Source organism: Centruroides sculpturatus, unplaced genomic scaffold (genome assembly GCF_000671375.1).
Source record: "Centruroides sculpturatus isolate CEXI.00-Female unplaced genomic scaffold, Cexi_2.0 scaffold49, whole genome shotgun sequence".
In the NCBI taxonomy this organism is placed as follows: domain Eukaryota; kingdom Metazoa; phylum Arthropoda; class Arachnida; order Scorpiones; family Buthidae; genus Centruroides; species Centruroides sculpturatus.
This window is the reverse complement of record NW_019384317.1, coordinates 765526-779955: the sequence shown is the minus strand read 5'-3', so window position 1 is coordinate 779955 and position 14430 is coordinate 765526. Positions and strand designations below refer to the sequence as shown.

Genomic DNA, 14430 nt, shown 5'->3' with positions numbered 1-14430 from the left:
AAGGAACTAGTGATATACAGATGTCTTACTTTCCATCCATCCTATGGGGTGTTTCTGCTTTTATCTACTGAAACAAGTGCTGGAAAATGCAGATTTTGGAAACTTCCCCCTGATGTGTAGCCTATAAAGGAAGGTCTGTCGCCATGAATGTGTAGTCTGGAACACAAGAAATAAATGGTGGTTCCTTTTGGGCAGACATTGTCTTTAATTTTAATACCGTAATTATGTTAATTATTATCCAAGAAATATGCAATGTACACCTTGATAGAGTAACTGTCTGAGTTTCATCTCTAGTCTGCATTCAAATGTCTTGTTATCTATTACATCTAGAAAGCATTGTAAATGAAAATGGAGACTCTGCAACAGATAGAGTTCTGTTTTGTGAAGGCAAAATTGAATCTTAGAAAGTTGGAATCACTCATCATTGTGCAAAATGATTAATCTGCTGGAGCAATACAATCCGTAGGAGGAATGAAAATGCCATAGTGAGCTTGAGTATCTGTTGGATGCATGCTACCAGGACAGGCCCGCCGTAAGCAGGCGTGCAAGGCGTGCACCGCACGCGGGCGGCACGTCCAGGGGGCGGCAAATCGAGCGATCGGTCACGTAATATTGAAAGTCATTGTCATAATATCCACTCTAGTTATAGCATAAGAAATGTCTTCACATGGAGAAAAAACTCCGACTGGCGCGCAATTACTATACAGTATTCTTATTTATATTATAGCATTAACAGCTCCTCTATTCGCATTTATCAGAATTAAGATGCAATGCGAAACGTCTGTCGGCAGGTTGAATCATCCGGCGGCACCCGAAAGCCAAGTAGTACCCATAGTCGTGCTCTATGACAGAAGTTGACAGGACTAGCGAAAATAGGGAATCCACACAGAGCTTCCTTCTCAGTTTGTACTTGTACGCATTCGAACAGTTCTATCGCATATCAAATCGCAATTATTTTGTTAATAGAGAGGTTGCGGCCGACGTTTTCAACGCGAAAACGTGTACGTCGGACGTTCAGCGCCGCTTTTCTATAAGCCTAGAAGTTTGACAATGGTGTTTGGATAGTCAGTGGAATCATGCTCGACGTCCCAATCATCATTGCCAAACATCTAGGCTTATAGGAAAACAGCGCTGAACGTCCGACGTACACATTTTCACGTTCAAAATGTTGGCCGTAACCTCTATAATAATTCTTCTGACATGGGTCTAACATTGTAAGTATAATTAATGATATTTTAACTTGGTTAGAATTTAAATCTGAAGTTTAAAGACGATTCGAGTAGTAAAGCAGACATTGACGGTATTGATTTGTTTAATGAAATCAATACTTTAAAGTTGCATTTTCCAGAAAACCAGTCTAATGATCCACAAACCCTATTAGAATATCTTTTTACTATTTAATTTCAACATTTTCGAACACAGCAATAGCACTATGAATATTACTTACATTGCCGGTTTCAGTTGCATTTGGTGAAAGGTCCTTTTCAAAGTTAAAAATTATAGAAAAACTATTTAAGATCAACAATGCACCAGCAAAGACTAAGTAATTTAGCTGTAGTTTCAATTGAATATGTAATCTTAGACAGCTTGGATACAAGAAAATTGTTAGCAGATTTCGCAAACATAAAGGCAAAAAGAGTTCAATTTTTGTAGATAAATATTTATATGGTTTTACACTTAAATAAACAAAAATAATTTAGTAATAATAAATAGTTTTTCTTTGTAAAGTATTTCTTTTTTTTCACACCCTTATGAGACAACACTAAAGAATCTTTCTGGCAAGCTCAGCGTAAGTAGTCATAGTTAAACAGGGGGCTGCATAATAGGTATTGCACACGGGTGTTCAAACAGCTAGCGGCGCCCCTGCATGCTACCCAATATGAAGTGCATGCATTGAGAAACTACAACAGGTGAATGTGAAACTTGGACAGTTTTACAATGTTTTAACATATGTACATTCTTGTATGTAATTAAAATAATTTAAAATTATAGCATTCTTTTTGGAAGACCCCTGGGCTCAATTCAAGCTCCAAATGACAAAATTGGGACCTTAATAGAGCTATAGAGAATACCCAAAGGAGCAAAAAAGTCAAAGAAACCATACCTCTACAAGCAACCCTTTGTGAGATCAGCCCCTGAAATCAGGTTGCACGAGATCACAAGTCATGTTGCTCCACTAAGACTACTGCGTTAAACTGTTTAGCCCAAGGGTCACCAAACTTTTTTGATCATCAACCCCCTACAAGTTTTCGAAACCTCACATCGACTCCCACTAAAAACTTTGTGTTACAAGCAAAACAAAGTACTTACTATTTTAATACATTTCTTTTAATTTTGCTTTTTTTTTATTTATTGTATATTTGTTAGTAATAATTTTTGTAACTGACAATCAGTGAGACAGATAAGCTTGATCCTTAGCTCCCCCTTATTCTTAGCTTAAGCTTGATAATCGACCCCCAATAACGTTATATCAACCCCCAGGGGTTGATATAACGTTATTGAGTTATAGTGGTCGATATCAACCCCCAGGGGTTGATATCAACCACTTTGGCGACCCGATTTAGCCCAAGCAACTATGCTGGCTTTGAGTAGCCCACTCGACTGTTCGTGGAGTACTTGATGTTATATAGTTTTAGGGGGATGTGGGGCTCACCCCACCTGGGTGACAGTGAGCACCAAAGCGCAAGACTACATGTGGAGTGTTGGTCAAGGCAAGCAATAGCAAGCCTTGACAATTGGAGCATGGAGAATAAGGCAGTCTGCTGATACATGTTAAAAACTGATTTTTGTTGGCAAATATCTCAGAAAGGGTCACACGTACACAGACTGCATATACAGGTATGGTTCCTTTGACTTTTTTGCTCATATAGGGAGTCTACAATTCTTGAGATGCAAAACCCTTCATTCAGAGCTTGAATCTTACCAGACCCTGTATACATCTTACTGGCTACATATTTTAGAATCATAAATGCATTCCAGCCAAAGTAAAAATAATTCAAAATAAGAATATACCTTCATCACTTCTTTTATAAAATTTTGAATTTCTTCCGACATTGCCGATCTTTCCGACGAATCCGTTAAGGAAATTTCCTAAAATGAATGAATACATGTCAAATAAAACTACGAACATCGTTTAAATATGATAGCATGCATTTGTTTCATACCTTATTTTCTGGCTTTTCATCGTCTACTTTCAACTGTTTAACGGCTGTCAGTATCTCATCATCTTCCAACGAACGATCCAAATCAAATAATTTTAATTCGTCTTTCTTATCCATTTGAGGCGCTTCAATAATACAACACTTAGGCTAAGTATTGACTCAGATTACGATAAAATTTGAAATAAATCTACTTTTATTATTAAATGCATCACTGAAGTTCTGAAGTTCGTAATAAATTTATAAATTCCACGGAAGATGTCTACAAAAACTTTAAATATTTATGTATAAATTGTGTATTGCATGATATTAAATAATTACAAGTTCTTTAGACCAAAATAATTAATATTATGGTATTAACGTATAGTCGAATCTTTCATTTTGCGGCAGCAATATCTTACCAAATGACTTATAAAATCAAAAAATAATCAATTTATGTTAATTACAGCATGTAAATAAAACCCACTGTGGACGACGCCATCTTGAAAATCGGACCTCTGATGGCCTAAATAAGAAATCTGAATAATTTAAATATTTATTATCTATTTAATTTAAATGATTATTCGATTATACTATAAAATAATTTGATATTTTGCAATATAATGTAATTTTAAAGTCATTTTCACAATTTAATTTGACTCTAGTGAGAGCTCGAAAGCAGATATTTAACCTACGCCTGCTGCCCCCTTTCTCTCTTACTTATTATGACGTTATGAGTCAGACGTCATACGTTTTGTTCCCGTCGTTCTCCGATTGGTCGAAAACATTTAATCAATTTCACACGTGTTCAGAACCATGGTTATTAGAGAACATGGTTCGGGAGAGAGATTTCTAGTAGACATCCCGAGTGACGTCACGAGCATGAACAATTATCCGGCGCCATCTTTGTGGTTTGTTTACGTTTAAAATGTGTTTATGCGCGGTTTAGCTGGCGTTCGTGTTGTTTATTCGTCTTTAATATCACTATGGTGAATTGTTGTGTAATTGGGTGTAATGCTAGTTCACTCAAGAACAAAGGAACATCATTTTTTAAAATTCCCGGCATTATTTGTCATCAAGGATCTCAAACCGAGGAGCTTTCACGGCGAAGGCAATCTGCATGGCTCTCGAGAATTAACCGGAAAAATTTCAATACGGATAAAGTAAATGTAAATACACGAGTTTGTCAGAAACATTTCATTTCAGGTAAGCGATAAATCAGATTTCTAGTTATCAATAAATGGTTAGATAAACTTTTTGCATAAGTATCGTAAAGTGTGTACGAGCCGGTTGCATAAGTCCGTTTGTTAATTTAATATTGTTAATACCTACAAAATAAAATAATTGTAACGACTGCAGATTTGAGTTTGAATAGATTATGATCGTGTTCTAATAAATACACAGTAGAGAATATTAAATTGTTAAGTAAAAATAATCGCTCATTAGATGAAGAATTAGAAATGCATTTTGAATCAATTGACCTTCCATTGTCTAATTTACATAAATAAAAGTGTGTGTTTTTTTAAAGATATAAACCAAAAATTTCCATTGATCACTTATAAATAGCTAAGTTAGGCTATTTTGGTGAGCAACATTAGCATTTCTTTAAGATGCTACTTTTTACATTAGTAATAAATAATCATTAAATGTACTCTTCAAGTTCTTGANAAACCTTCCTCATTGTATGATAAGCCATTATCAGACTGGGTGCCAAAGTAGTTATGAGAGTAGCCACAACCCAACTGCATATCAGGAGCATTATGAAAGAGCATGTAATCAGAAGAAATCCAGCCACTTGTAAGATAGTTATGGGCCTTTAAAGATTTGTAAGCTTTCATTTGTGAAAGAGTGTAGTAATTTGTTGTCAAAACCAATTTTTTTACCCCAAAGGAAAACCTTCCTCATTGTATGATGAGTCATCACCAGACTGGGTGCCAACACTATACATGGGATATGAGAGTAGCCACAACCCAACTGCTTATCGGGAGCGTTATAAAAGAGCACGTAATCGGGAGAAATCCAGCCACTTGTAAGATACTTATGGGCCTCTAAATATCTGTAAGCTTTCATTTGTGAGTGTAGTAATTTGTCGTCAAAACCAAATAGTTTATGATGTAAAATTCTACTTTAGGTCATAACTCTTGATCTACAGCGTGGTGGTGGCTTCGTATGGATCGACACCTTGACGTAATGAAACTTTTTCTTCGTATAAAACAGCATTTCGTCCTGTCAGACTGAAAGAATAGCCAGCCAGAAAAGCATCTTTCTTAACTTTGCCCTTGATCTAAAAATATTGTAGTTCTATTAAGTTTGTTTAAAAAGAAAACGTTGCCAACCTTTTCAAATAACAAATCACATGAAGTTATGCAAGCGGAAGCTAGATCATAAACATGACGAAGGGTAAATGTGTTTTATCACGTGACATGCGACCTTGAAACCTCTAGATAATCATATGATCACTCCACCTCTGCTCGCCTAACTAAAATGGGTAAAACGGCACTTTTTGCCGGTAGTAGCGCTCCGCTCGCATGTCGCCCGATTTTTGTATTATATACATGGAAAAAGAAAGTTTTTATTTGTTATCTAGTGTTGTTTTCTGCCATTTTTTCACAGTAATTTATCTAAGATGGAAACAGATTACTGCGGTAAAACGTACAACTTTTAATAATCTTGCTTCTTTTACATAAAAATCCCCTCCAAGTTTTTTGAATAATTATAGGGATAGCACGAATAAGTATTATTCTTTGATTTTCCAACTTTCTTTCATGAACATAACTTAAAAATACCTTGGTTTTTCCAATTTGCCATTCCATTTTAGAAAATTCAAGAAACTGCAATATATACAAACTCCAACACGAGGATTGCTTGAATATTTGCTCCTTACTAAACTTCTCGTCAAATTCTTATAATATCCAACGTTCCTAAATAACAGTTGTGTTAAAACTTGTTCATCATCATAATTATTTGGCATTTTCGTTGTATTAGGTTTTATACTGTCGAACATACTTTTAGAACTTTTGAAAGTAATTTTCTTCACTGGAGTTTGATTATTATTAGTAATCTGTCACAAACTCTGACAATTAACTCGATAACTGAATCACCCGACGAATATTAACTGTACTTTCAGTATCAGATTCAATTTTCTTTGATCTTGAACTAAATCCATTTTATGTACTAAACAAAATACTTTTTCTTCAGGAAACTTTTGAAGAATAGCTTCTAAACATAACTGATAATAGTGCATGTCTTTTTCTAACTGATGTGATTTAACATCAAAAACATAAATAACCTTCTAACTATATACCTAATTGTACTAGAACGCAAAGCAAAGCAAATGGGCGCAGAAGCGCCCATTTGCTTTGCTTCTTCGAGATATGTGCCCAATTCATTTCCCTTAGCAGTTCTTGATTGTGGAATTCCATGCTAAAGAGGAGGAGGAGTGGTGGATAAACCATACTGGCTCCATAATTATATGGATCAAAACTTGGCTATATACATATGGGCCATAACTGTTAACAGTTGCTTCGGAAGTAGGTAGACTTCCTTGTTTGGTAGACCTAGCAACTGGTTTTGCCCAGGTTACTTCTATTCAGGAGTGTCGTTTCCATAATGGAAGGTATGGAAGACTGCTCACATTTTTGCAGGTATGGAATTCCATACCTCAGAATATTGAAAAAATTATTTATAATTTAATGCAAGCCAAGACACTTGCCCTCTATATAAAAAACAAATTATTTCCTTGGATGTTGACCAATCGAACGCTTACATAATCCAAAGTATCAAAATTTTTCTTACTCTAAGCAATGCATCGCCATTTTGTGAAAGCGGGGTCCTGCTTTCACAAAATTCCATACCTCAATTTTTAAAGAACCGACATCCATGGTTCAGCAATAGAAGTATTGCTGAACCATGAAGAATATAATCTTTAAGTGAATCCAATGCTTTTTCAGCATTTTCCCTGTTGTTATAATGTACAAAAGCAACCCGCCCCAACTTTTTCAACTTTTAAGGAATTTAAGGAACAGGAGAATACATCTCTATAATTTTATCTTCGGTTGAAGAGAGCATCAAGTTTCTTACAAATAAAACAGTAACTTTGAACACGGTTTCCTCGTCCACCTCGGGCTCGGCCCAATTTACGACGATATCGTGGCCCCATAACCGAATCTTGCGGTGGATGAGCTTCCTGGCTATGGCGGTGGCTCGATAGTTCTCGTACTCCACGAAGACGAATCCGCGGTTCTTAGACTTGTCAGTTGCGCTGCTGTACAGGATGACGTCGACCCCCTCGGTCTCCTTCCTCATCTCCGTCAGGACCTCCTCGGTCTTGTTTTCGAGGATTCTGCCCACGAACAGTCGGCAGTTGTCTACCGACTTGCCCACCCCGATGAAGCAACCTTTGCGAATTTCGAAATTGTCCATTTCCCTGACGGCTTTATTGGCCTCGGCCGGCCCGGTGTACCTGACGAATCCGTATCCTCTGTTACTCCCGCTGAAGTCCATCATCAGACGGATTTCGTAGATGCGCCCGATCTTTTCGAAGACGGGCACCAACTCGTCTTCGTACAGGTCGGGAAGAATTTTGCCCACGAACACTTCGCTGCCCTTGGGCGGGGCGCCCGTTCCAGTCGGGAGGAGGCCCGAATATCTGCTGTCTGTTTTCCTGCACGATGTTTTACCCGGTTCTATCCATCAGGTCCGGGAGGGTGGCTTCCTTGTTGTTCGGAGGGTCCACCACCGAAACTTGTTGCGCCATATTCTCGAGTGACTCCAATCCTGTCCATACCGCTTGATCCCATCATAAAAAGTACATTATTTCTGTCTAAGACTTTAAACAATTCAAATTCATATTTTAACTGTAGATGAAAGAGAAGAATACCCAGATGCTTGCACCTGGTTGTAAGTCATGCTACTCTGTATAAAAAGGTGATAAAGAAAAAAGATTAGTTAAGTAAATCTATGGAATCGTCACTTACCGCGATTTGATCGAAAGTTAACTATTGAATAAAAAAAATACAGTGGATTCTCGATCTATCGTTTCCGCATGTATCGGTTGTTTTCTCCAGTCCCAAATAAGGACCCATGTATATGTATATATATATATATACATATATATACATATATATATACAGGGTGTCTCAGTTAAACGTTTCAGAACTTCTAAGAGGGGTAGGGTGCATCCCGACGACTCGGAATCATATAGCAATGCAGGGTCGGAAATGAAGCGTCCTGAAGCGGTGATGTACACGAAACAGCTAACCTCTGGTGCAGGCTTGCAAAAAATTATGGCTGGAAATACGCCTCATCGGATATTGGTCCTCGTACAAGCGCAGTGCGGCTGGCCCACTACAATTTGCAGGCCCGTACACCAAATGCATTTCGGCTAACTCTGCGTTTTTGTACGAGATGACGATTCCCGGCAAGAACGCTCGGAACTTTCGCGCAACGCCATCTACCGCGTCAGGAAAGCATTTTCGACCCCACAGTGAAATAATTACGCAGAACAAACGATTTCAGATTCGTATATTACAAAATTCTAATACGTGAAAGTACCACGTGTCTTCTTTCTTTCGTAACGTTCTTCCCGAAGTGTGAAAGGTACGTTACGAAAGAAAGAAGACGCTTACGTGTACTTCGATATATTAGAATTTTGTAATATATCAATTTTTCGTCCCGGTATTTTAAATTATTTTAATGTTTAATTGAAGATTTTGATTCGCTTCGCGAATCAAATGTCGGGTTACAATACATAATTTGCATAAATATTTTAAAGTTTTGTTATTGAGTTTTAACTTTATCTCGGACAATTTTATGTAATATTTTAAATGATACAATGCGTACATTTCATGGCATCTATATTATTTTTTTACTTAATGGTTTATATTGTTGGCCGAGGCAGTTATGGCGCCGGCCTACACTCTGGGGGATCCGGGATCGAATATGGCCGAACAACCCAGGCATATTTCGTCGACGGTAAGATAAAAATAGAACCGAATAGCCACTTTTATTGCCTGCGGAGCCGAAAGTTTTAATTAAGCAAAAACGATTAATAATTTATCACGTTTCAGCGTTAGCAATAATATAAAAAATTAAATAGTATTTCATTTAATACGAAACAAAAATTACTGAAATCGAATACTTTTATTATTTAAAATTTATGCACGACGTATATTAATAAAATAACTACATCGATCGGAAGTATTAAACAGTACGAATTAATATAATCGTAAAGCAGACGATAATTCTGCCCTTGACGTAGGGCGCCATTCGATCGTGACGTCATTTTGTAATTATTCGAAAATATTACTGTAAGTAATTGTATATACTTTTATAAAATTATTGCCATTATTCGTAATTAAACTTTGATAAACAATCGTTTTTCTAATTTAAATTACTCGAATACATAAATATTGCTTTAAAAATCTCACATTTATCATTAAATTACAATATTACAACGGTTTTTTTAATTAAAAAGGAGAGGAGGAAACGGGGAAGAAGCGCACCCACGATCACTTTAATTAATTTCTGATGGGGGACACACAACCGCCCGCTTCTCTCAGCCCCCTACTGAAGGGGCTTGAACTCTTTAATTAAAGATGTTCGAACATCCTTCAACTTCCATATTCGTATTCATCAATATCAACAGTGGCTCACTCAAAATTTAATCATGGGCGAGCCGAGTTGAACCGACGGATTCAATAAAATTTCCACCTTATGTGACCCTAATTCATAAGTAATAGAAGACAGAGCGTAATAGAAATAAAAATTTTGGAAAATTTACTAGGTTTTTTTTTCCTTTTACTTTGGGGGTGTCAGGGTCCCTTGGCCCACCTTAGGGTACGCCGCTGCTGAATGTATTTGAATATTGGAGATATTCAAACATCAATATTCGAATGTTGACAACGTATGTTCGAATGATCTTCGATCGAATTCCCGTTTTCGAATGTCATTTGTTCCAAATTCAAAAACTGTATCCATTCGGAATATTACTTTTGAATTTGTTCTAATTTGTGTATTCTATGCTACATTATTCTAAACCAGTGTTTCTCAACCTCTAACGAATCGTCGCCCCCTTCAACGTAGTATCGCCCTTCAATAAAACAGTTACGTAGTATCGCCCCCTTCGCTTCAAAATTCCGATGCCCCAGGGCCGAGGCTAACGCCAAATTCGTATTGCATCGAATAGACTATTGACTAATATAATGTTATTTGTTTAATTATTGTACGATATAACGAATAAAATATCTAATTATTATTAATATAATGTTTTACTATATAGTCCAGAAAATTGTTTTTCGCCCCCAAAATATAAATTGTTACTAATCGCCCCCTCAACATGGAAAAACGCCCACATGGGGGCGATATCGCCCCCGTTGAGAAACACTGTTCTAAACTGTATCTAAGTTTTTAAGATACATTTCATTAAATGTTATGTACCTCTTCGATTCCATGAAACTTGAGGATTAAACAAGACAAAGACATTGCCATTCTCCACCCTGTGGACCTTTTTTTATCGAGCCTGTCGTAGGTTCTTCCAGGCCCACAACGGGGCGCCCGGATGCGAGGAACGAGAAAACATATCCAGGACTGACACTAAGCACTAAGAGAATCTTAATTGAAAGGTCCTCTTAGTGCCTATATTGAGAAAAGAGCGAAATACAGTAGAGCATCGATTATCCGACCCCCGATTAACCGACCGTTCTAGTCGGCAAATTTCAAATGTCCGCTAGTGATGTGGCGCTACGATATTTGGCTATGTCTTGGATACTTTAATAATATTTTTGTTAAATTTTTGCATGTTTTAGCTGACAACACTGGCTCGGCCATTGAAGGGAGGCCAGTATTTAAACGAGACTTAATTTTCTAATTATGAGTGGTTGTTCGTTTCGTGAGCAATAAAATAATTTAAAAATAATTTTTAACGATACAATAGCGACGATTATTATTTTTAAAAAATTTGTTAGGCTAAACATCGATGAAACTTCAACGCGAAGTTGGTTAATAGCGATATACTAATAAACTAATTACTTGGGATATCCTAATATACTGTACTAATAATGGATTTTTTTCATTCTTTTCGGTTATCCGATTTTTTCAGTTATCCGACCAACCTCAGTCCCCAATTGAGTCGGATAATCGATGCTCTACTGTATATACTAAATGAAGAATTGTTGAATAATTCTGTAAACTTGCGTTTTTTATTGATTTAAATTTGTTTTTACGGCTATGATATTGGACACGACACCACTCAGAATCGATTAACAAATATTACGGCGAGTCACGTCATACAAATTTCTCGTCTTAGCCCACCAAATCGTTGATTTTTATGATCCAATTGTCCTAAAATTATTTATTAATAATAAAATTTATAAGGTAATTATAAAACCTTTCAAATATAATTATACGTTTGATTAAATTATCGAAGAGCGAAAAATAATAATGCATATTCCGAAGCAGACGAATTGAATTATAATATGCCATTTCCTGTAACTATTTCCCGAAAATCACAATGTCCGTTCGTCTTAATCCGTGTTTTAAAAGTCGATTTAAAAATTCGAATCGATATTAATAATAAAATGCATTATAACAAGTTCTAAACTTCGAATATTAAAATTAAATTAATTTCAAAATGTCTACTCCCTTGATTAGAGTAATGAACTCTTGCGTTAATTTGACACGATTTTTCAGTTGCTAGTTGAATATGTGTGAAACGTCGTAAAAGAACTATTCGAACCAAATTAACAAACTTTTCCAGATCTATTTTTGTAAATGTACTGTAAATGTAAATGTATAATACATACGTTGTCACAATTAAAAAATAGGCTACAATTTTAATGCACTATGATCGGAGTTTCTTATGCTCCTTCGAGTGAAGGCTTGCTAGAAATTTCGTAAGGAAATCTCGGACATTGGGTCAAGAATCAAAATTAGGCTGATTTCGGGAGGGGGCTTTAGCAGCGGCGCGTGCAGAGTATAAAAAGCGGGAACAAGCTATAAAAAAGGGCATTATATAAAATATACAGTATATATATACTTTTTTTTAAAACTCTCTCCGCTCTGTCGGTACTAAGAGGGGCTCTTTTTAGCAAGCTCATTATGGCTTCTGCCAGGCCCACAATGGGGTGGCCGGGTGGTGAGGGACGGGGCCCGACATGTCCGGATGGACCATCTCCCGAAAAATTCCTGTGGATTCCTTGAACCGTCCGGATTCGAAGTCGGGTCCCTCAGAGTGGTAGACTGCCACTTTGACCGCTCGGCCATCCGGCAAAAATATACTGTATACAGTATATACAGGTATTCAATAATTAACGCAGTTAATTAATCGCTCGATGCTACCGCGTATATCAAAATTGTGTTAATTAACTATGGTATTCGACCGAACAATCACCACCCGCTAGAACAAATTTTCACTTAATTAATAATAAATATTTTTATTTTGTCATCGGTAAAAAAGTTCTCTGTGATAGAAATAAGCAACTAATTTAAAGATAAAATTAAACCTCAGAGCTCCCTTGAGGATTAAGAAAAGGGCAACCCGACGACAAAGGGGCGCACGTGCCCCAATGCACCGGCGCCCTGGGCTACATGCTATTTCAAAAAGGATCACATGGGTTCCTTGGACTTTTTTTTTTACTCCTGTGGGCATTATCTCCAGCTCTGATAAGGCCCCAAGTGCTTCATTCAGAGCTGCAATTGTTTCAAATTTCTTCCTGTAAATAGCGATATCATATGAAAAAGTAGCCTAATGTTAATGGCGTTATCATGAAGTAAGAATTCATTTGACGTATTTCATTTATAGATCGTTTATTTTTTTCTTCTATAAATGCTAACCTACAAATATAAATATCTTACGAAACCCTGTACATTCCAATAAAGCTACAATAACTGCCGTAATTTATAATTATTATCACCGATATATAGCCCGATGTTATACGGCAGTTGTAGCTTTATGCTAACCTATGCAGCATAGCTCTAGTTTTGTTTTCCATCAAATTAGCAATAATAGTGTTAAATTCACGTAACCAAAAGCTAAATTTACGATTTAGCTTTTGGTATTTCTATTTGCTCATGTGGACACGATTGTGGCGTTTAATTAAGTGGCCATTGAATGTTCCATCTAATTTTGCCAAATAAAAGTAGAGCGCACACTTCACACACCAAATGACATTGGTCAAATGCCAAAACACACAATCATAGTTCTAAGAACTTTTTCTAGTCTTTGTAAAATTCTCTGATTAAACAGTCTAATTTTTTTTTCTTCGTCTTCTTAGCATTGTCCCACAGATATAGTGTAACACTATAATAAGTGATTAAAATCCACTTTAAAAAATTTTTTAATAAGCATCTTGAGCAGTTTTCTACTGAGAAAACTAAGAAGTTTTGAGAAGATGGGATCTTCAAGTTATGTAAAAGGAGATGGTGTAAATATACAGCTCTAAGTCAAATGTCTGTAACTCAAATATTTCTTTAACTCAAAAAAACTGCACTTGGTAGGTCTCAATGGTAGCATAGGGATCTAACATCTTCAATTTGAATTTCTTAACTTGAATTTTCTCCAAGTCAAAGTTTTTCATGGTCTTCGACACTGATTTACGTTAATTTCAACTTCTCAAATTTTAATATTTATTCTATCCAAAGTGATCCTAATTATTGGATTTTCATGAAATTTTCAGACAGTTAGTTGTATCTACTCTCCAACTCCAGTTTTCAGATAATGTTCTAGTCCAAAGCAAGAGGATCTCTTGCTTTGGACTGGAAAATGTAACTTTGAACATTTTGCTGAAAGGCACTATGCAAGCTGTTTAAAACAAAAAAGCTCTCAAAGATTCTTATACGATACAAGAGAGATAAAAATACAAAGTTATTCAGAATTGGCTGTTTTTACTCTATTGTTATCTAATTTGAATTGTCTGTAACTTGAACTATTTTCCTGCCCCTTGGAGCTTTGAGTTAGAGAAGTTTTATTGTATCAGGTCAGTCCATAAGTTCGTGCGCATTTTTATCTACAAAAAAAGCAACAAAAAATTTTAATTAAATCTTATTTCAATCTATAATGTATTCACCATTATTTGTACAATTTCTTGCCATCTTGATGATAGCTTTTTAATCCAGTCTTTGTAAAATGATTTCGGTTTTGAATCAAAATATTCAGAAATGGCCTTTTTTACATTGTTCTCATCCTCAAAAGTTTTTCCTTTTAAAAAATTCTGCAAACTCCGAAAAAGATGATAATCACTGGGAGCAATATCTGGCAAATATGGTGGATGAGGTAAAATTTCCCAGTTGAAGCTTT

The 14430-nt window shown here is 36.2% G+C and overlaps 1 protein-coding gene and 1 pseudogene across 2 annotated transcripts in view; both read right to left on the bottom strand.

Annotated features, from left to right (window-relative positions):
• Positions 1 to 14430, bottom strand: part of LOC111623965 — a 53982-nt gene that overhangs the window by 28780 nt on the left and 10772 nt on the right. The window contains exons 1-4 of one of the 2 annotated variants that reach the window (XM_023366718.1): positions 3785 to 4070; positions 3625 to 3676; positions 3165 to 3286; positions 3013 to 3090 (exon numbers count right to left, since the gene is read on the bottom strand). In XM_023366718.1, the coding sequence (XP_023222486.1) occupies positions 3013 to 3090; positions 3165 to 3278 (192 nt within the window). In that variant the 5' untranslated portion in view covers positions 3279 to 3286; positions 3625 to 3676; positions 3785 to 4070. Of the gene's footprint in view, positions 1 to 3012; positions 3091 to 3164; positions 3287 to 3624; positions 3677 to 3784; positions 4071 to 14430 lie in introns of those variants that run through there. The other variant, XM_023366709.1, reaches the window with a different exon arrangement.
• On the bottom strand, positions 5538 to 8226 carry LOC111623954 (annotated as a pseudogene).